This window comes from Euleptes europaea, chromosome 18, assembly GCF_029931775.1.
Source record: "Euleptes europaea isolate rEulEur1 chromosome 18, rEulEur1.hap1, whole genome shotgun sequence".
Lineage (NCBI taxonomy): Eukaryota > Metazoa > Chordata > Lepidosauria > Squamata > Sphaerodactylidae > Euleptes > Euleptes europaea.
The window spans coordinates 7,371,101-7,393,617 of NC_079329.1; the positions used below are offsets into that span (position 1 = coordinate 7,371,101).

Below are 22,517 nucleotides of genomic sequence, written 5' to 3' on the forward strand. Positions count from 1 at the left end.
CCGAAGGATATTTGCACACCACTTGCACCAGCAACACGAATACGGACACAACAAATAGCACCATCTTCCACGAAAGTCTTTCTCGGAGACCTCAATCCATCTGTTCTCATGTTACCATGCAGGCATTCCTTAGTAGCCCATCTTAAGATGGAAGGCGCATTCAATACGATGGTACAGAGTAAAATATCAGTGAACAAACAGCTTTGCTCTGCCTCTGTTTCCATCTACGACTGGCAGAGGGAACAGTCATACCACCTTTGAATGTTGGGTTGTTGTTTTTTTCCTAGCGTTCAATGGAACTCCCAAGGGAGGGAGAGAAAAAGTAGCAGTAATGATGATCAATTTGCTGATTACAGGGAAAGTAATTTACCTACTCAGATGAATTGATCCTCTGCAACTTCGCTAAGATGTCCTCAACATATTGACTTCTGCAGACATGTTCTCTAGACTTCCTAATGATACACAAACTTTTCATGAGCCATGAGGAAAGCAACTAGGGGAGAAAAGGCCTTAACAAGTGAATTTCACCAACTGGGCCTGCTTCTAGGGTTGCCAGGCAGTGCCATGCCGCCGGCGTGAGGGTTGAGGGTGGGGGGCGGCAGAATCCCCAGAGAAAAATTCAAATGAAAAATAAGGCCTTGGCTACCTACCAGACGTTATGACCGCAGAGTTCCCCCAGTGATTCCTAGAGCTACCTGGAAGTGACAAGGGCTATGTGCTCTTTCCTCCGTGCTCTTTCCCCCGCCTCGGTAATGAGGAAGTTTTATCCCTTGTATCAGCAAATTTCCAAGTATTATTTTAAATAAACTCTTGCTTGATAGTGACATATCTCTGTACTGCTATAAGAAGGTTTAGGAGCAATTGTTGCTCTTCCCATGTGCCTACAGCAGTCAGTACCTTTTTCATTCTCTTCCCTGAAAAAGAATTAGGGAGAGGAGGGACTTCAATGCCAAAGAGTCCAATTGCCAAAGTGGCCATTTTCTCCTGGGGAACTGATCTCTATCGGCTAGAGTTCAGTTGTAATAGCAGGAGATCTCCTGATACTACCTGGACGTTGGCAATCCTTTAAAGCCGCCCTGCTGGTCCCCTTAATTGTTCCCAGCTTGAGATGTTTACATGACTAAACTTCACTTTCTGGCCCTATGAATGCCATTGACTAAATGAAGGAGCAATCTGCTCCTCCCCTCTTGCCTGCAGTTTTTTGACAGGAAAACTTTATTAAAACCCATTTGAAACCCCAATATTGGGGTGAGCCTTGGAGTAGAGGCCATTTCCCTGCAAGGACAGCATCTCATTCCTCTGCCATATACATGCTAAGCCCATCTTCTAGGGCATAAGCAACAACAACACAACCAAAAAAAAGAAGGAAGGGCCTTGAAGTATTAATATCAGTTTATCACGAATACCATATAAAAGGAACATAATGTACAAATATCATAACTGAAACATATTGGGAACATCAGCTGCGAAAATGGGTAAAGTACAACAATCAGACATGAAAAGAAAATGAAAGGGGGTGGAAGGCAGCTTTGTACATTTCCAGATGGTTGAAATAGACCACCAACGGCTCCCTGGTGGCAAATAGTAGGTGGGAAGAAGAGAACTTCAGCTAGCACTGAAGCCCAGGATGGTGAAACATTGCCTTTCTGGTGCCCTTTCTCCATTGGGTTTCACTGCTGACACTTGGCTGAGGACATCAATGACACGGTGGATATCACCTCAGTTTAACTAGAAATAGACCATTGTTACAACCAAAAGGGATAAGTTAGCTATGTTAAAGCAAAGTCATTTTCTTTCAGTGAGTCTATGAATTTGGCTAACTGGATTGGGGTGGGGGACTTCTATCGTCTTTCATTGGGTCTTCTTATCATTTGACCTTTGTTGTTCAGTTCAGGCCTCACAACAATAATATAGCATTTAGGGCAAAAAATACAAGCCAGCAACCCAGCGCTGGAGGCTAAGATAGAGAAGACCTCCACAGCCACCATGTATTTTCCTTTTGTGCTCAGATAGGTTGGAAGAAAGGTCAGCCAAACACTGCAAAAGACCAACATGCTGAAGATGATGAACTTGGCTTCATTAAAACTATCAGGTAATTTCCTGCCCAGGAAAGCCACAGTGAAGCTCACAGAGGCCAGGAAGCCCATGTAGCCCAAGACACAGTAAAACATGGTGACTGACCCTTCATTACATTTCAGAATAATCTCTTCACTGAGCGAGTGCATGTCCAAATCTGGGAATGGAGGAGAAGTGATTAACCACACTGTACAAATAGTGGTTTGAATGAAGGAGCAAGAAAGAACAATGGAGTTGGCCAGGCGTTTCCCCACCCAGTTCCTCATCCTGGACCCCGGTTTGGTGGCTAAGAAAGCTAGAACCACAATAACGGTCCTGGCCAATACGCAAGAAACGGCCACTGAGAAGATGATGCCGAACATAGTTTGTCGAAGGAGACACGACATCTTCTTTGGTCGGCCGATGAACAGCAAAGCGCAAAGAAAGGAGAGCAGGAGGGAGACGAGGAGAATGTAGGAGAGATCCCGGTTGTTGGCTTTGACTATGGGGGTGTCCTGGTGCTTAACGAAGATACCGAGCACAAAAGCTGCCACCAAAGAGAAGGAAAGTGCAAAAATGGCCAAAGTGATCCCCGATGGTTCTTCATAAGACAGGAAGGTTATATGCTTTTGCAGGCATAAATCCCGATCATTATTTGGATACTGATCTTCTGGGCACTGAAAACAGTCATTGATATCTGAAAAAGAAATGTGGGTATAAATACATGTAAGCCCTTTACGTAGTGTGTCGCATTAATCTATATTACTATGGGGTACATGGGGATGCTGCATGGAGATATCAACATTGCATAAGTCCTATGCAATTAAGTGTTGTTTTTTAAGCCATGCTAATGAAGGATACAGGAACATCAGAGGTCACATAACACAATGGTAAACTAATCTTCACAGCTGAACATGTCTTTCAATTTCAGAAACTGAAGGTTAATCACTATTTGTTTGATTTCTATCCCACCCCTCCCCAGCTTTTGAATCGGGCTCAGCATGGCTTACAGCACATTCAACAATTAAGACATAAGTTACAATTAAAATTCTTCAGTACCATAAAAACTCTATTGGCGCCCTTAGAACTGTCACAGTGGTGGGTTTCCCAAACAGAGGGGAAGGAAACAGTCTCAATAAAGAATGGAGGTTGGAAAGAAGCAACATATACTTAACTATATAACCAAAAGCAAAAAGCATCTTATTTGAATATATCTTAATTTTACTCATTTCCATCTGCTAGATCACATAAATGGCACATAAAGTCACACATACACCAGAGGTGGTATCAGTGTATTATAACACATTCTGCAGTTCCCACTACTGTGTGCATGTATAAAGTGCCGTCAAGTCGCAGCCGACTTATGGCGACCCCTTTTTGGGGGGTTTTATGGCAAGAGACTAACAGAGGTGATTTGCCAGTGCCTTCCTCTGCACAGCAACCCTGGTATTCCTTGGTGGTCTCCCATCCAAATACTAACCAAGGCTGACCCTGCTTAGCTTCTGAGATCTGACGAGCTCAAGCTAGCCTGGGCCAGCCAGGTCAGGGCAGTTCCCACTACTACTGAAAACAAAATGGAAATCTGGTTTCAGAGCTAATATACTTATTTCTTTCATGCAAACAAAATGTATCCTGCAGCTGCACTCTCCCAAGGCATCCCATCTTGTGGCATTAAAAAAAAAACCCTAAAATTAAAAAGCATTAATATATTTAAAGCTTGAAATATCACAAAAATCCGGCATTAAAATAATCAGTGTCAGATCTGGCGTTTGGAGAAGAATACGGAATAATTGATAAACTCGGTGTGTACAATCCTTACCCTCTAGGTTGGAAATCTTTCCTTCTGGACATTGAAGGCAATCGTAGCAGCAAAATGGTTCCCCTTCCTTCTTACTCTTACTGTAGCCTGAATGACATCGATCATTGCACAGAGAAAGGGGCTGCACCTGTCCATAAATGAAAGAGGGGAATGGTAGGTTTTTTTGTTTGTTTTTTACAATATATTTCAGGAAATATGTTTCAGCAGTTTGTGTTTCACCGGTCAATCTACTATGTAAGTAATACGTTGCTACAGGCATGGCGTAACAACATACCTTTTGGAATCCATTTGATATGCAATGGGATATTTGAAAGTCTTCCACTATAAGACAGATTCCCATACACTATACAGATCTCAAAAAACATGTCTGCCACCATTAGGTAAGAAGTGCCATCAAGACACAGCCAACTTTTGAACACCCTGTAGGGTTTTGAAGACAAGAAATGTTCAGGGGTGATTTGCCCCTGCCTTCCTATGGACTTCCTTGGTGTTCTCCCATCCAAATATTAACCAGGGCTGACCTTGCTTAGCTTCCCGGATGTGATGCAATTGGGATAGCCTGGGCCATCCAGACGAGGCTTTAAAATCCTATTTGTTTTAGTTGAAATTAAGACCGACTGTTTGCAGTGTGACTTAGGTAAAGGTAAAGGTAGTCCCCTGTGCAAGCACCGGGTCAGGCCTGACCCACGGGGTGACGTCACATCCCGACGTTTACTAGGCAGACTATGTTTACAGGATGGTTTGCCATTGCCTTTCCCAGTCATCTACCCTTTACCCCCAGCAAGCTGGGTACTCATTTTACCGACCTTGGAAGGATTGAAGGCTGAGTCAACCTTGAGCCGGCTACCTGACACCGACTTCCGTCGGGATCGAACTCAGGTCATGAGCAGACCTTTTGACTGCAGTACTGCAGCTTACCATTCTCCTGGCTAAATGACCATAGTTGTACAATAGAAGACAAACGGTTTTATGCCACATATGTTCAAAATTTGGCAATGTTATGATTTCAAATTGAAAAATGTGATCTGAATGGAACTTATCAGATTGGCGGCACACAGAGACAGAACTACGTCAGGGGCAATAATGATTGAAAAGGTGCCATCAGATCATACCATGAACATATATTGTGTGGTTTTAATAGTTTTAATTATAGATATACTATGGTTTTATGGTTTTATTGCTATTATTCTGTTGCGTCCCCCCCCTCCCCCTTGAGCCTGGCCTGGCCAGGGATTGAGGGCGGACTAGAAATTTTTTAAAATAAATAAATAAATGTCAGAGTTTGAACTAGGAACCAATAATGGAATACCAGGATATTAAAACAATATGCCCTGAAAAGTGTATAGAGCTCACCTGGTTATACACGTGGGGCCAAATGATTGCATCTTCATGAATGGTGAACACTTTGTCTGGGGGAGCTTCTGGGTCAATCCTTCCAACTTTGGCTCTAAGGAAGGACTTGTTGGGAAATGTGACCCAGTTGATGATATCAAATCCAGCTGCTATCTCCCCATTTTGGTCAAAGGAAACCATGTCCCCGGCGCTGTTGTTGAATGAGACCCTTCTCAAAAATTCATGGAACTAGATTTGTAAAGGGGAAAAAAAATAATTATAACAGTGTGCCAATAATACTTAAGAGTTCTGGCTAATAATCCATTAAGAACTGTAGTATATACCTTATACTACTGTGAGAGATCCCCCTCTCTGAGTTTGCTTCTCCAAATCAGTTGCTCAGACGTTGATACAGAAACAATCGATTTATTGAAGCCTTCAGGAGATGAGACAGGCACAGGTAGAAAGTTGCAAGTGAGGGGCTATACGGGTTTACAGAATATATTGACTCCAGGGCACTGGGGCACTGGGGTTCACACTTATTGTTATGGGAAGTTACAAGCTTGGCATAATACAAAACATCAGACAGATCCCAGGAAGTCTGGGCGGCTATCACACTTCCAAGGCCGCACCGGCCTGAGGGAGTACTGGCAGGAAGAACAGCGGGGGGGGGGGAAGATACATGGGCCATCAGGCCTGGCGCCTGAGACCAGAAGGTGTGAACTGCTTTTACGAGTTCACTGATAACACAGCAGGTGATGGAAAGCAGAGACACAAAGACAGAGACCCTCACAACTACCTTATGTAGTATATACCTTATCTAGGATCTGGGAAAAATAGGTTGTATAAGGATTCTGAGAAGTTCTGATTTCAGTGGAGATGTGAAAATCTTGGGGGTGGGGAGTTGAGGGATAGTTGGGAAAGGGTAGGTTAGAAACTGGAAGAAAATGTGGAGATTTCTCAGTGGTAGGGCATACTCTTGGCCAACAGAAGGTCCATGATGCTGTGCCACTGACCCACAGCCCCTGTCCTTGAATGTGAGCACTGAATTATTATGAAACAGATGCTTAAGTACTAAAATATCTGCTTTTGAGCCAAATATGCATTTTGCTGTATGGTCAGGGTCTCTTGTTCACCAATTGTCATGGTCTCATCACCAATTATGGTGAGCTCCCCTGCGTTTCAGTGCCTTCAAGGCATTACCTGCCATGGTTGTTGTCTCAGAAGCTTTTTCCTCCCTCCTATGCCTCTGATCTATGTTTGAGCATGGATGAATACATGGCATGCAGTGCATGTGCTACCACATAGACAGCATTGTAGAGGCTGTAGCTGTGGCCGGTCATGCTCATTTCAAAAACAGACCCAGGAAGATTCTCCAGTTTCTCCTCCCCAGTGCAAATTTGTTCATCGGCCATGTCTTCTGTGGTACTGGGAAGTGAACAGCCAAAAGCATGCTTCCAGAAGTCCCCAATGAAGCCATCTTCTTTCACAGAGGCAGGGTCTCTCGCCCGAAGAAACTGACCAAATCCTAACACCTCCGTCGAGTGTGCTGCGAAGGATAGAGCACCATGGATGAAATCTAAGTCCCAACTTCTTTGGATGTCAATTGACATGAAATCCATCTGGGCTGTCCAAATCCAGACTTTGGCTTTCGTCCTCATTGGTATCTCCTTAAATTCTGCAACCCTCAGCAACAGTCGCAAACTTACCATAGTTTGAATTTCGCCATGTACCACCACTGCTTTGGCTGTGCTTCCCATGACAACTGTGGCTGTGTCATTCTTTCCTACCACCATTTCAGAAAAAGAACTAGAAAAAGTCATAGCGGGGAAATTTACTACAAAATCGAAGCAGATACCATGCTCGGAAAAGACAGGAAGTGTCTCTTGCACAAATCGCTGCCCAGGTTCACTATTCACAAAGATCACCCCAACCCATATCCATCTGAAATAAAGCAGTAATTTCATAATCCCCATGTACTGATTGGCCCAACTGGGAAACATCTTGTAGAGGAAAGAGGCTTCATTTTTGTTGTTCATCTCAGGAGTAGAGCCATATATGAGCTAAAGGAAATATAGGAGACAACAGAGAGCTATTTCAAAATAAAATAGTCCACTGGGTTTATGATTCTGCTAGGAAAAAATGATATGACATGCCAAATTTTAACACTTGCTATCAAAATACATTTTTTTCCTTCACGGGAAAAAAATTTATACCCCACTTTTATCTACCTTATGGAGTTTCAAATCGGCTTTCCATCACATTCCCTTCCTCTCTACACAACAGGCACATTGTGAGGTAGGTGAAGATGAGAGAGTTCTAAGAGAACTGTGACTGGCCCAAGGTTACCCAGTAGGCTTCATGTGGAGGAATGGAGACTCAAACCTGGTTCATCATATTAGAGTCCACCACTCTTGTGCAGGAGTGGGGAATCAAACCCGGGTTCTCCAGATTAGAATCTGCTGCTCTTAACTGTTACACCACGCTGAATTTATTAATAATTTTAAGCATGTAAAGAAAGAGGGAAAGCGGCATACTATAGCCCAATCTCTTCAGCTCTCAGATTCTAAGCAGGGTCAGCATGTGGATGGAAGACCACCAAGGAGGAAAATATTGGCAAAATACCTCTGCTTCTCACTTGCCTTGAAAGCCCCTTGCTGGGATCACCATAGGTCAGTGGTGACTTTATAGAACTTAGGTAACATGTAAATAATCCTTTTAGTGTTCACAGCTCTTCACATACATATATAACTATGTTATCTCTGGTTTACAGTTGGGAAGTAAAGAAAATATAGCTCACCTAAGGACTTAAAACATATATCAATAAACTTCACTACACAAAGAAAATACAACATGTCAAGCAGAAGGCTAGGCTATCCTTTGTGGTATACTAATAAAACATGAAACACTTCTGCACTTTGAAAGCTAGGAAACACTTTTTGCTGAACATATACTTCTGAGTCACTGTTCACAATAACATGGTCTAAGAGATAGTGAAAATGTTATCCAATATCATATTGATGTTTATCTGCATATCTTAACAAATACCCCTGAATTATTTTGTCTCTCAGTTCCAAATAATCAATCATTGTTACGTTCCTTGGTGAACATGCAGAATGTGCTTCTTTCTGCATTCGGACCCTGAAACTATACCTAAAAGCAAAGGTAATGTTAGTGGCTTGTTCACATTCAGCAAAAAATGAGTTCAGTTTACCTGAGGAATCTTGTAAATGCACAGAATGCCGGCCATGTAGAGGCAGAGATTGGATTTTGGTCCCCCCAAAACCGCTACTAAATTGTTCTGGTTGTCACACTTGTAGTTAGGAATGAAACTTCCCTTTGTGGAGAGAAGTTCCATTGCGGCATGACAGGTCGAGATGGATCTAAAATAGTTATCATCAATGTGGATACCCAGAGTGACATTGGGTAAGAGGTAAGGATTTTCATTGATCTCCTGAACAGCAAACACCAAAGCCAGGATGTTCTGGTAAAGATGAGTCAGTACTCTACAACGGGAGTGATACGCTGCATCACAGAAAGTTCACTTTAGAAGATGACATTTGATGTATTTCAGTGTGATGCTGCTTTACAACATAAACTAAAAGAAAATAGCCCGAGTCCTGGTAACTATGAGGCTGGACTTCTCAAAATATCTATTCAGCAGTGGAATCATTTTGAAACCCCTTCATTAGCAGACATACTCATAGGAAATACATTCACATACAGCTCCAGATGTTTATTGCAGTCTCGCTCTGGGGAGGAGGGGCTCTAATGTCTCATCCTCTAGACTTCCTGTAGAGCGTTTGGTCCGAGCGCCATTGATTCCTGGGGGCTCCCAGGAGACACCAAGAGTCGTTTAGATTTGGAGTGCAAAAAGCATTCCAACTCGGTCCTAAATAGTGGATCGGGAAGCAGGAAATTCCCCTGCAGCCTTCAAGAGCGGTTTGGACTCCCATATTCTCTGAGAGCTTTTATTAAGCCTCTCGTAGATTTGGAAGTTGTCCCCGCCGGCACACTTAGGGGCTACCATTGCCACGGACGACTCTTTGGATTATAGGCTTTGACCTCCTCTATACATTAACATCAAATAATCTATGAAAAGAACAAGAAGCCTCACCTTTGGAAGTCAGAGTGAGTAAAAAGACACTTTTTGCCTTTATCTTGATTGAGAAGACCTGCATGACGATAAAAACACCTACGAAAACCGGCGACTCCCTGCCCAGCGTAACGAGACTTTTAAAATAAACAAATGCCATTAAATGAACTGACTAAGACCTTATCAACTTGATCAGTGAGTAGATGCAATAAAAGGGACTTTTGAATGACTTTACAACTACCAATTAAATGCTTTGAGGGGAGGGAGGGAGACGAAAACCTCCCCCCCCCCACTTCCGGCTCTCTTTGATTCAATGTCCAGCCACGTCGCCTCTTAAGACCGGAAGATAATAAGAAAGGCTTTGTTACCATCGAAAAGACAGGGCAGATTGGAAGACTTGAAGTGAATCTCCCCGGTGTAACCATCAAATAGTTCCTACCACTTAACCACCGAGAGGAGACGACGCAGGGTCTATGATACTGCAGTTTCCTGTCTACTTTCTTTTCTTTATCTGTGCTGCTTTGAAGCGTAATTGAGGATATCTTGAAAATTACAAAGCCTGCTTCTATATAAGAATACAAGCAGATATGTCAAACAAGAGGATGGAAGAGATGTTACTCAAACAAATGGACATGTTTGCAGTGCAACAAGATTTAGTCTTTGAAAAACAACAAGCGCTCTCACATCAAGTATTTCAACTAGCTGAGGTGATGAATATCCTATTTAAATCAATTAATGGAAAACTGGACACAATTATTGAGGAGATCCACGATATGAAGACCCAAGATATGACAACAATTATGTCAATGGGGAAAAAAAGATTCCACTAAGGAGATGACGATTGAATGCTATTTGGAAATGGTGATAAAATCTGGAAAAAATTACAATGAATTAGAACAATTTATTTTTAAAGAGGTAGCTGCAAGTGACCAGCTGGCAATGAGAGAGAGCAACATGAAAGAATTCAATACCTCTACAATCTACTTATCTGAGATACTACTGACAGGAGGAACATTATTATCCCAAGAAAACACTTCCTGGCAGCCAGCGATGGAGGGAGACATGATGAAGGATTTTACCAAGAAGCTGCTGGAAATCTTAACAAGAAGCCAATGGATACAATCACTGGGATCTTCTTTTACATTTTCAGAGGCCAGAATTGCAGCTACTATACTGAAAAATGGGGGGTAGGGATTGGGAAATAAAGAAGGACTGGCAGATCCCCTCCCAAAACAAGATAATGGCTAAGATGATGCTTATTTTTGGGGTGTAAGGGAGGCACGGTGGATTTACTTTGATGAATTTCTAATGGGAAAATTTGTTTATGTATTGATCTAATCCCTTTATTATAGAATAATAGAATGTTATATAGAGACAATGATGATAATATTATAACTAGGTAGGACTTGAAATTGCTTATAGAAGTAGTATAGATAGCTTAAAGCAAGTCTGTATGAGAGAAAATAAGGATTAGAAATTAATTTGAAATGCAAAAGTGTTAACCAGTAGAATTAGTGACTGAAGAAGATGCGGGGAAGTCACATATAGTAGATAGCATTGAATATTATAGATAACATATTCTCAGTAATAGCAATGAACTTTTTTGTTACAAGCAGTTACAACTGAATATATTGTTGAGATATGTTTATTTTTGTTGAATTGTAGAAAATAATAAAAATAATTAAAAAAAAATAATGTCTCATCCTCTATATGCTATAGAAATGTTCACCAGGAGTGTCAAAATTGAGAGGCTGCTTCAATACTTTAGGAAGCTTACATTTGAGACACAGGGACACATGAAGCTGCCTTCTACTGAATCAGACTCTTGGCCCATCAAAGTTAGTACTGGCTATTCAGATTGTCAGTGGCTCTCCAGGTTCTCAGGCAGAGGTCTTTCACATCACCTACTGCTAGATCCATTAACTGGAGATGCTGGGGAGGGGGGTACAACCAGGAACCTTCTGCATGCCAAGCAGATGCCCTACCACTGAGCCACAGCCCGTCCCCAAGCTCCAAACATCTGGATTTGGAGCCCAAGGTTCTCTTCCACTAACACTGGAGCCTCATCAAGTCTCAGTGTGCTCTATAGGTGAAAGGCTCCTTGAATCAGGAAAGAAGTCCCACCATTAATGCAACAACAAAATTTAGGATTCATCTCCTAATTATGCAAGAGTTTGTTGGTGTTTTTCATGTAAGCATCAAAACTCAGGAGATACCACTGATTTTCTAATGGAACCCATCCAGTTTAAAATGAAGTGTCATTGGGAGGGAGACCATGAATACAGTATTAAACTTTAAGCTTTTCAATACAATACAAATAACACAATAAAGCAATCCTATGGGGAAAATCCTTCTTACATGACCGTATCAGAGGAACTGGGTGAAGGACGTGCTTCAAATGTTACAGTATCTGAAAACTTAAACACCTGGGAAACAATGCCAGCAATGAGAAGGTCCCCTGACTCATAATACTTGTGATCAATAGGAAGTGGGTGATTGGTGGGGCAATGAACAGACGGAGATTTGCACACCACTTGCACCAGCAACACGAACATGGACACAACAAATAGCGCCATTTCCCATGAAAGTCTTTCTCGTAGTCCCCAATCCATCTGTTTTCATGTTACCATGCAGGCATTCTTTAGTAGCCCATCTTAGGATGAAGGCACACTGAATATGATTCAAAGCCAGGATGGTACAGTGTAAAATATTAGTGAACAAACAGCCCTCCTCTGCGTCTGTTTTCACCTGTGAATGGCAGAGGGAACAGTCATATCACCTTGGAGTGTTTGGTTGTTGTATTTTTTTAGTGTTTGGTGGAACTCCAAAGGGAGGGAGAGAAAAAGTAGAAATAATGATGATTAATTTGCTGATTACAGGGAAGGTAATTCATCTACTCAGATAAATTGATTTTTTTGCAACTCTGCTAAGATGTCGTCAACATATTGTCTTCTACAGACATGTCCTCTGGCCCTCCTCCTCAATGGTTAGGGTTGCCAATAGAGATCAGTTCACCTGGAGAAAATGGCAGCTTTGGCAATTTAACTCTATGGCGTTGAAGTCCTCCCCCGCCCCGCCCTCTTCAGGCTCTACCCCAAAAACTTCCCGGCGGTGGTGAAGAGGGACCTGGCAACACTATCAATGTTACACAAATTTGTCATGAGCAATGAGGTAAGCAACCAGGGAAAAAGGCCTTAACAAATGAATTTCTAGAGACAGCATAAAACCTTTTGTATCTCAAACTGAGCCTGTTTCTAGGGTTGCCAGGAGTGTTGCCAGGTCCCTCTTCGCTACCTGCAGGAGGTTTTTCAGGTGGAGCCTGAGGAGGGCAGGGTTTGGGGTGGGGAGGGACTTCAGTGCCATAGAGTCCAATTGCCAAAGCAGCAATTTTCTCCAGATGAACTGAACTCTATCAGCTCCAGATCAGTTATAATAGCAGGAGATCTCTAGCTAGTACCTGGAGATTAGCAAGCCCAGTTGCCAGGCTGTGCCAGGATACTGGTGGGAGGGTTGAGAGGCAGAATCCCCAGAGAAAAATGCAAAAGAAAAATAAGGCCTTGGCTACCAACTGGAAGTTCTGACCGCAGAGTTCCCAGTGATTCCTTGGAAGTGACAAGGACCTTGAGTGTGGGACCCTACCCTACTCTGTCTTCTTCCCCCCACCTCGGTAATGAGTAAATTTTATCCCTTGTATCAGCAATTTATCAAATATAATTTTAAATAAATTCTTGATAGCTATATATCTGTATATCGCTTTATCTTAATCTCTGTATTGGTATAAGAAGGCACATGCACAGTCTTTGCTTTTCCCATGTGCTTATAATAGTCTGACCTTTTTCTTTCTCCTCCCTGAAAAAAATTAGCCCAGCCATTTGCTTCCTTGCATTTTGAGGGTGCAGGAGTTCTTGTTGCTCTTCCCACGCTCTCAGTGTTGGCTCCTTGATTTTGAGCTTGGCTGTCTTGATATGCCCCAACCCCCTTCCCCCCACACACACAGAAAGATTTTTCCCCTTGCATAGGCAAGTCTGTAGGAAAGTCTTTGTGTTTTTTAATCTCCTTTCATTGCAAAGTAATGATGTCCCTGTGCTTTGATATGAAGAACCCCTCACTCTTTACAATAATTCTTTGTTGTGGAAATTTGATATGGGGGGATATGTATTATAACTTTCAGTTCTGGAGACTGTTATAGAGCAGCCATGCTGGTCCCCTTCATTGCTCCCAACTAGCTAGAGACGTTTACACGGCTAGGGTTGTGACAGAGATCAGTTCACCTGGAGAAAATGGCCGCTTTGGCCATTGGACTCTACGGCATTGAAGTCCTTCCCCTCCCCAAACCCTGTCTTCCTCAGGCTCTGCCCCAAAAACCTCCCACTGGTGGCAAAGTGCAACCTGGCAACCCTATGCATGACTAAACTTGACTTACTGGCCTCTGGAAAGCTATCGAATAGATGAGGGAGCAATTGACTCCCCTCTTCCTGGCTGCAGTTTGTTGACAGGAAAATGTTTTAAAGCCCCAATTTTGGGGTGAGCCTTGGAGTAGAAGCCATTTTTTTCTACAGTATTGCAATCCTCAGCCATATACAGGCTTAGCCCATCTTCTACGGCATAAGCAACAACAACAAAACCAACAAAGAAGGTTGAGCCTTGAATATTAATATTAGTTTATAACCAACAACATAGAAGAGGAATATAATGTTTAAAAGGTGTAAGCAAAACAAATGGGGAACATCTGCATTGAAAACGGGTAAAATGAAAATACAACAATCAGACATGAAAATAGAATGAAAGGGGAGGCAGATTTGTACATTTCCAGAGATGGTTGAAATGGACCACCAAGGACTCACTGGTGGCAAATAGTAGGTGGGAAGAAGAGAACTTCAGCTAGTGCTGAAGCCCAGGATGGTCAAACAAAGCCTTTCTGCAGCCCTTTTTTCCATTGGGTTTCACTGCTGACACTCAGTTTAGGACATAAATGACGAAGCAGAAAACACTTCAGTTTAGCTAGACATAGACATTGTTATAGCCCAAGACATAGCCATGTTAATGTTAGGTCATTTTCTTTCAGTGAGACTGAGTATTGGGAACTGTATTGGTGTGGGGGACTTCTATTGTCTTTCATTGGGTCTTCTTATCAGTTGACCTTTGTTGTTCAGTTCAGGCCTCACAACAATAATATAGCATTTAGGGCAAAAAATACAAGCCAGCAACCCAGCGCTGGAGGCTAAGATAGAGAAAACCTCCACGGCCACCATGTATTTTCCTTTTGTGCTCAGATAGGTTGGAACAAAGGTCAGCCAAACACTGCAAAAGACCAACATGCTGAAGGTGATGAACTTGGCTTCATTAAAACTATCAGGTAATTTCCTGCCCAGGAAAGCCACAGTGAAGCTCACAGAGGCCAGGAAGCCCATGTAGCCCAAGACACAGTAAAACATGGCGACTGACCCTTCGTTACATTTCGGAATAATCTCTTCACGGAGTGAGTGCATGTCCAAATCTGGGAACGGAGGAGAAGTGATTAACCACACTGTACAAATAGTGGTTTGAATGAAGGAGCAAGAAAGAACAATGGAGTTGGCCAGGCTTTTCCCCACCCAGTTCCTCATCCTGGACCCCGGCTTGGTGGCTAAGAAAGCTAGAACCACAATAACAGTCTTGGCCAACACGCAAGAAACGGCCACTGAGAAGATGATGCCAAATGTAGTTTGTCGAAGGAAACATGACATCTTCTCAGGTCGACCGATGAACAGCAAAGCGCAAAGAAAGGAGAGCAAGAGGGAGACAAGGAGAATGTAGGAGAGATCCCGGTTGTTGGCTTTGACTATGGGAGTGTCCTGGTGCTTAATGAAGATACCGAGTGCAAAAGCTGTCATAAAAGAGAAGGAAAATGCAGAAATGGCCAAAGTGATCCCCAAAGGTTCTTCGTAAGACAAGAAGCTCATATGTTTTTGCAGGCATAAATCCTGATCATTATTTGGATACTGATCTTCCGGGCACTGAAAACAGTCATTGGTATCTGAAAAAGAAATGTAGGTATAGATACATTTAAGCCTTTTGTATAGCGTGTTGCATTAATCCGTATTACTATGGGGTACATGGGGCTGCTACATGGAGATATCAACATTGCATAAGTCCCATGCAATTATGTTTTTTAAGCTATGCTAATGAATGATACATAGCAACATATAAGTAATAATATAACAAAAAGCAAAATAAAAGAAAAAAACAAAAAGCATCTTATTTGAGTATATCTTAATTTTACTCATTTCCATCCAGTAATCTGCTAGATCACACAAACGTCTCACAAAGTCACACATACACCAGAGGTGGAGTCAGTCAATTATATCACATTCTACAACTCCCACTACCGGATACAAAATGGAAATCAGGTTTCGGAGCTAAACCTATCTCTTTAATGCAAACAAAATGTATCCTGGGGTTGCACTCTCCCAAGGCATCCCATCTTGTGACATTAAAAACAAACAAACCCAGCATTAACATCATCAATTTCAGATCTGGTGTGAGAGGAAGAATAAGGAATAATTGATAATTGTTCGTTGTATACAATCCTCACCCTCTAGGTTTGAAATCTTCCCTTCTGGACAATGAAGGCAATCATAGCAGCAAAATGGCTCCCCTTCCTTCTTACTCTTACTGTAGCCTGAATGACATCGGTCATTGCACAGAGAAAGGGGCTGCACCTGTCCATAAATGAAAGAGGAGGATGGTAGGTTTTTTTTTTTTTTTAACAATATGCTTCAGGAAATATGTTTCAGGAGTTTGTGTTTCACTAGTCAATATACTATGTAAGAAATAGGTTGCTACTGGCATGGCATAAGAATATCTCTTTTGGAATCCACTTGATATGCGACGGGATATTTGAATGCCTTCCACTATAAGACAGTTCTCATCAGATCGCAAAAAACATGTCTGCCACCACTAGGTAGGAAGTGCCATCAAGGCACAGCCAACTTTTGAACACCGTGTAGGGTTTTGAAGACAAGAGATGTTCAGGGGTGATATGCCATTTCCTGCCCATGCGTTGCAAACTTGGACTTCCTTGGTGGTCTCCCATCCAAGTATTAACCAGCTTCCCCGACCTGATGTGATTGGGCTGGCCTGGTCCATCCAGGTCAGGGTGCCACAAGGCTTGCAAATCTTATTTGCTTTAGTTGAAGTTAAAACCCACTGTTTGCAGTTTGACTTGCTCCTGAGTAAATGACCATAGATGGACAAGAGATGACAAATGGTTTTAAACAATAAATGTTCACAATTTTGCTATGTTGTGATTTCAGACTGAAAAAATGTGATCTGAATGAGATTTATCTGATTGGCAGAGACAGAATTATTTCAGAGTTTGAACTAGGAACCACTAATGGAATACCAAAAAATAATAATTATATGCTCTAAAAAGCCTATAGAGCCCACCTGGTTAAATATGTGGTGCCAAATGATAGCATCTTCACGAATGGTGAACACTTTGTTTGGGGCAGCTTTTGGGTCAATCCTTCCAACTTTGGCTCTAAGAAAGGACTTGTTGGGAAACGTCACCCAGTTGATGATATCAAATCCAGCTGCTATCTCTCCATTTTGGTCAAAGGAAACCATGTCCCCAGCGCTGTTGTTGAATGAGACCCTTTTCAAAAATTCATGGAACTAGATTTGTAAAGGGGGGGGGGAGAATTACAACAGTGTACCAGTAATTACTTGAGAGTTCTGGCTAATAATCCATTAAGAACTGTTGTGAACCTTATCTAGGATCTGGCCAAATGAGGGTGTATAAGGATTCTGAGAAGCTCCGATTTCAGAGGAGTTAGGAGAATCCTGGGAGGGGGAGTTGAGGGATAGTTGGGAAAGGGTAGGTGGAAAGTGGAAGAAAAGGAGGTGACTTCTCAGTGGTAGAGCATCCTCTGGCCTACAGAAGGTCCCTGGTTCAATCGCCAGCACTTCCAATTAAAAGGATCTGGTGGGAGGTGATGTAAAAGACCTTCTCCTGAAACCCTGGCGAGACATTGCCCATATGAGTAGATGATTCTGACCTTGATGGACTGATGGGCTGATTCAGTAAAAAGCAGGTTTATGTCTTCTTGTGTTCATTTGTTAGGTGAGATGGAACTTTCCCAATGCTTTGTGAAGGGTTGGAAAAGGTATTCCCCTCCTCCATAGAGAAGCATTTGCTTCAGGACCCCATAAAATTGGACCCCCGACCCAATCTTCACCAAACTTCGGGGTTCATGCAAGGAGACTCCTTTGAAGCTACCCTGAAAATTTGGGAACTGTATCTCCAAAAATGTCCCTAGAGGAGCATCCAAAATTCTCCATAGATTATAATGGACCAAAATATTTTTCAGTAAACCCAGAAAGAAAGACAAAATACCCCTTTATTGGTATGGGTAGTTGGCTTATTCCAGGTTTACTGGAAGAAATGACCAAATGAACCCAAACCTGAAATTTACCAATTTTTTTTTTTGAACAACTATCTCCCAATTATACTTTTCTAGCTTAATCAACTATATGGTAACTAACCAATTAAAAAAAAAAAAAGCAAGAAAAGAACCCCATCCATTCCTGTGTGTGTGTGTTAAGTGTCGTCAAGTCGCTTCCGACTCATGGCAACCCTATAAATGAAAGTCCTCCAAAATGTTTTATCTTTGACAGCCTTGCTCTGATCTTGCAAATTAAAGGCTGTGGGTTCCTTTATTGAGTCAATCCATCCATTCCTATCCAGGTACATATATAAGAATGTTAGTAATTGGTTATGGATATTAAGCACTATGAAAATAACCACATCTGCTATCCCCTTAATGTATACATTTGAGTCAATACAAAGCTGAATTCATTATACTGAATCAGACCCTTGGTCCATCACAGTCAGTACTGTCAATTCAGATTGGCAGCAGCTTTTCAGGGTCTCAGGCAGAGATCTTTCTCACCACCTACTGAGAGATTCTTTAAAGGGAGACGTGGAAGATTGAACCTGGGACCTTCTGCCTGCCAAGGTGATGCTGTGCCACTGAGCCAAACCCCTTCCCCTTGCATGTGAGCACTGAATGGCTGTGAAACAGAAGCTTAAGTGCTATAATGTCTGCTTTGGAGCCAAGGGTGCATCTTGCACTCTGGCAAGGGTCTCTTGTTCATCAATTCTGTCTGTCTGATCACCAATTTTGGTGAGCTCCTCTTTGTTTCAGTGCCTTCAAGGCATTACCTGCCATGGCTGTTGTCTCAGAAGCTTTTTTCTCCCTCCGTCTGCCACTGCTCTATGATGGAGCACGGATGAATACATGGCATGCAATGCATGTGCCACCACATAGACAGCATTGTAAAGGCTGTAGCTGTGGCCGGTCATGCTCATTTCAAAGACAGACCCAGGAAGACTCTCCAGCTTCTCCTTCCCAGTACAGATTCCTTCATCGGTCATTCCTTCTGTGGTACTGGGGAGTGAACAGCCAAACGCCTGCTCCCAGAAGTCCCCAATGAAGCCATCTTCTTTCACAGAGGCAGGGTCCCTTGCCTGAAGAAACTGTCTAAAACCTAACACCTCCCTTGAGTGAGTTGCTAAGGATAGAGCACCATGAAGGAAATCTACGTCCCAGCTTCTTTGGATGTCAATTGACGTGAAATCCATCTGTGCCATCCAAATCCAGACTTTGGCTTTTGTCCTCATTGGTATCTCCTTAAATTCTGCATCCCACAGCAATATTCGCAAAATTACCATGGTTTGAATTTCACCATGTACCACCACTGCTTTGGCTGTGCTTCCCATGACAAGTGTGGTTATGAAGTGGTTTTCTCCTGCCATTTCAGACATAGGAATAGCAAAAGTCATAGTTGGGAAATTTCCGATAAAATCAAAGCAGATACCATGCTCGGAAAAGATAGGAAGCACCTCGTGCACAAATTGCTGCCCAGGTTCATTATCCACATAGATCACCCCGACCCATATCCATCTGAAATAAAGCAGTAGCTTCATAATCCCCATGTACTGACTGGCCAAATTGGGGAACATCTTGTAGAAGAAGGGGGCTTCATTTTTGTTGTTCATCTCTGGAGCAGAGCCATAGATGAGCTGCAGGAAATACATGAGGCAGCAGAGAGCTCTTTCAACATAAAATAATCCCCTGGGTTTATGATTCTGTTAGAACCAAATGATATACATGCCCGATTGTAACACTTGCTACCAAAATCCTGAATGCAATTTTTGCCTCACAGAAGAAGAAGAGTATGTTATTATACCCCACATTTCTCTACCTTAAGGCGTCTCAAAGTGGTTTACAAACACCTTCCCTTTCTCTGTCCGCAAGAGGCACCTTTTGAGGTAGGTGAGGCTGAGAGAGTTCTTAGAGAACTGTGACTGACCCAAGGTCACCCAGCAGGCTTCATGTGGATGAGTAGGAATCAAACCCCATTCTCCAGATTAGAGTCTGATGCTCTTAACCACTACACCACCCTGAATAATTCTTAGCATGTAAAGAAGGAAAGAAGGTGGCATGGTATAGCCCAACCTTACCAGCTACTAGATGCTAAGAAGGGTCAGCATTTGGTTGGAAGACCACCAAGGAGGACTCTGCAAAATACCTTTGCTTCTCACTTGCCTTGAAAGCCCCTTGCTGGGATCACCATAAGTCAGTGGTGACTTAATACAATTTAGGTAACATATAAATAATCCTTTCACCGTTCGAAACTGTTCACATACTTATATAACTGTAATCCTTACAATGGTAATGTAAGGAGAAGCATGCTATCTCTGGTTCACGGTTGGAAAGTCAAGAAAAAATAACTTGGAAACACAATTCTGAACTCTGAAATCTATGTAAACATTTTTGCTGAAGCTATACTTTTGAGTCACTTTTCACAATAACATGGCCTAAGAGATAGTGGAAATGTTTCCCATTATCATATTGATATCTAGCTGCATAACTAAACAAATACTCATGAATTATTTTGTGTGTCTGTTCTAAATAATCACTCATCGTTATATTCCTCAGCATGCAGAATGTGCCTCTTTCTGCCTTCGGACCCTGAAACTATGCCTATAAGCAAGGGTAATGTGAGTGGAGTGTTACAATTCCGCAACCAATTAGTCTATTTTACCTGAGGAATCTTGTAAATGCACAGAATGTCTGCCATGTAGAGGCAGAAATTGGACTTTGGTCCCCCAAAAACTGCTACTACGTTGTTCCGGTTGTCACACTTGTAGTTAGGAATGAACCTTTCCTTCGTGGAGAGAAGTTCCATTGCAGCGTGATAGGTAGACATGGAGGTAAAATAGTTATTATAGGTGTGGATACCCAGAGTGGCATTGGGTAAGAGCTGAAGGTTTTCATTGATCTCCTTTACAGCAAACACCAAAGCCAGGATGTTCTGGTACAGATGAGTCAGCACTCTACAACGGGAGTGATACGCTGCATCACAGGAAGTTCACATCAGAAGATGACATTTAATGCATTTCAGTGTGATACTGCTTTACAATACAAACTGAAGGAAAATAAATTCTATAGCCCTGAGTCTTGGTAACTTTGAGGTTGATCTTCTAACGTCTCAAAATTTCAGTTCAGCAGTGAAATGGTTTTGAAACCCATTCGTTAGCAGACATACTCATAGGAAATACATTCACATACAGCTCCAGATGTTTATTTCAGTCTCGTTCGGGAGGGCTGTAATGTCTCCTCATCTATATGCTATGGAAATGTTCACCAGGAGTGTCAAAACTGAGAGGCTGCTTCTATACAATTTAGGAAGCTTACATTTGAGACACAGGTGCACATGAAGTTGCCTTCTACTGAATCAGACTCTCAGCCCATCAAAGTTAGTACTGGCTACTCAGATTATCAGTGGCTCTCCAGGTTCTCAGGCAGAGGTCTTTCACATCACCTATGGCCAGATCCATTAACTGGAGATGTTGGACGATAGAACAAGGACCTTCTGCATGCCAAGCAGGCGCCCTACCACTGACCCACCACCCTTCCCCAAGCTCCAAACATTCTGATTTGGACCTCAAGGTTCTGTTTCACTAACAATGGAGCCTCATCCAGTGGCAGTGTGCTCTGCAGGTGAAAGGCTCCTTGAATAAGGAAGGAAGTCCCACCATTAACACAACCACACAATTTAGCGTTCAACTCCCAATTCTACAAGAGCTGGTTACTGTTTTTGACATAAGCATCAAAACTTAAGAGATACCATTGATTTTCTAATGGAACCCATGCAATTTAAGATGAAGAGTCATTGAGAGGGATACCACGAATATAGTAGCACACTTTAAACTTTTCAGTACAATACAAATAGCACAATAAAGCAGCCTTATGAAATAAAAATCCTTCTTACAGGAGGGTATCAGAGAAACTGTGTGAGGTACGTGTTTCAAATTTTGCAGTATCAGAAAACTTAAACACCTGAGAAACAATGCCAGCAATGAGAAAGTCTCCTGATTGATAATACTTGTGATCAATAGGAAGTGGGTGACTGGTGGGGCAATGAACAGACGGAGATTTGCACACCACTTGCACCAGCAACACGAACATGGACACAACAAATAGTGCCATTTCCCATGAAAGTCTTTCTCGTAGACCCCAATCCATCTGTTTTCATAGTACCATGCAGGCATTCTTTTGTAGCCCATCTTAGGATGAAGGCACACTGAATATGATTCAAAGCCAGGATGGTACAGTGTAAAATATCAGTGAGAAAACAGCCCTCCTCTGTGACTGTTTCCACCTGTGAATGGCAGAGGGAATAGTCATATCACCTTGGAGTGTTTGGTTGTTGTATTTTTTTACTGTTCGGTGGAACTCCAAAGGGAGGGAGAGAAAAAGTAGAAATAATGATGATTCATTTGCTGATTACAGGGAAGGTAATTCATCTACTCAGATGAATTGATTTTTTGCAACTCTGGTAAGATGTCGTCAACATATTGTCTTCTGCAGACATGTCCTCTGGCCCTCCTCCTCAATGGTTAGGGTTGCCAACGTCCAGGTACTAGATGGAGAACTCCTGCTATTACAACTGATCTCCAGCCAATAGAGATCAGTTCACCTGGAGAAAATAGCAGCTTTGGCAATTTAACTCTATGGCGTTGAAGTCCTTCCCCTCCCCAAACCCCGCCCTCTTCAGGCTCCACCCCAAAAACCTCCCGGCGGTGGTGAAGAGGGACCTGGCAACCCTATCAATGTTACACAAATTTGTCATGAGCAATGAGGAAAGCAACCAGGGAAAAAGGCC

At 42.4% G+C, this 22,517-nt stretch overlaps 1 protein-coding gene and 1 pseudogene across 1 annotated transcript; both read right to left on the bottom strand.

The window, feature by feature from the left end:
- Positions 1-1,841: 1,841 nt before the first annotated feature.
- LOC130490318 (vomeronasal type-2 receptor 26-like) lies at positions 1,842-11,788 on the bottom strand (annotated as a pseudogene).
- A 2,619-nt stretch (positions 11,789-14,407) lies between these two features.
- Positions 14,408-21,751, bottom strand: LOC130490319 (vomeronasal type-2 receptor 26-like). Its single transcript, XM_056864146.1, has 6 exons — positions 21,624-21,751; positions 20,394-20,571; positions 18,508-19,368; positions 16,731-16,958; positions 15,877-16,003; positions 14,408-15,318 (listed from the first exon to the last, which is right to left on the bottom strand). Exons 2-6 carry the CDS (start codon positions 20,556-20,558, stop codon positions 14,408-14,410), a joined length of 2,292 nt encoding a protein of 763 aa, XP_056720124.1. The 5' UTR covers positions 20,559-20,571; positions 21,624-21,751.
- Positions 21,752-22,517: the final 766 nt, after the last annotated feature.

Excerpts from the sequence above, each read along its gene's own strand:
- LOC130490319 (XM_056864146.1), bottom strand. The coding sequence starts at position 20,558 with ATGTCTACCTATCACGCTGCAATGGAACTTCTCTCCACGAAGGAAAGG. Across the intron at positions 16,959-18,507 it reads TGAGACAACAGCCATGGCAG|TTCCATGAATTTTTGAAAAG; the intron begins GTAATGCCTTGA and ends TTACAAATCTAG. Across the intron at positions 15,319-15,876 it reads GAAGATTTCAAACCTAGAGG|ATACCAATGACTGTTTTCAG; the intron begins GTGAGGATTGTA and ends TTTCTTTTTCAG.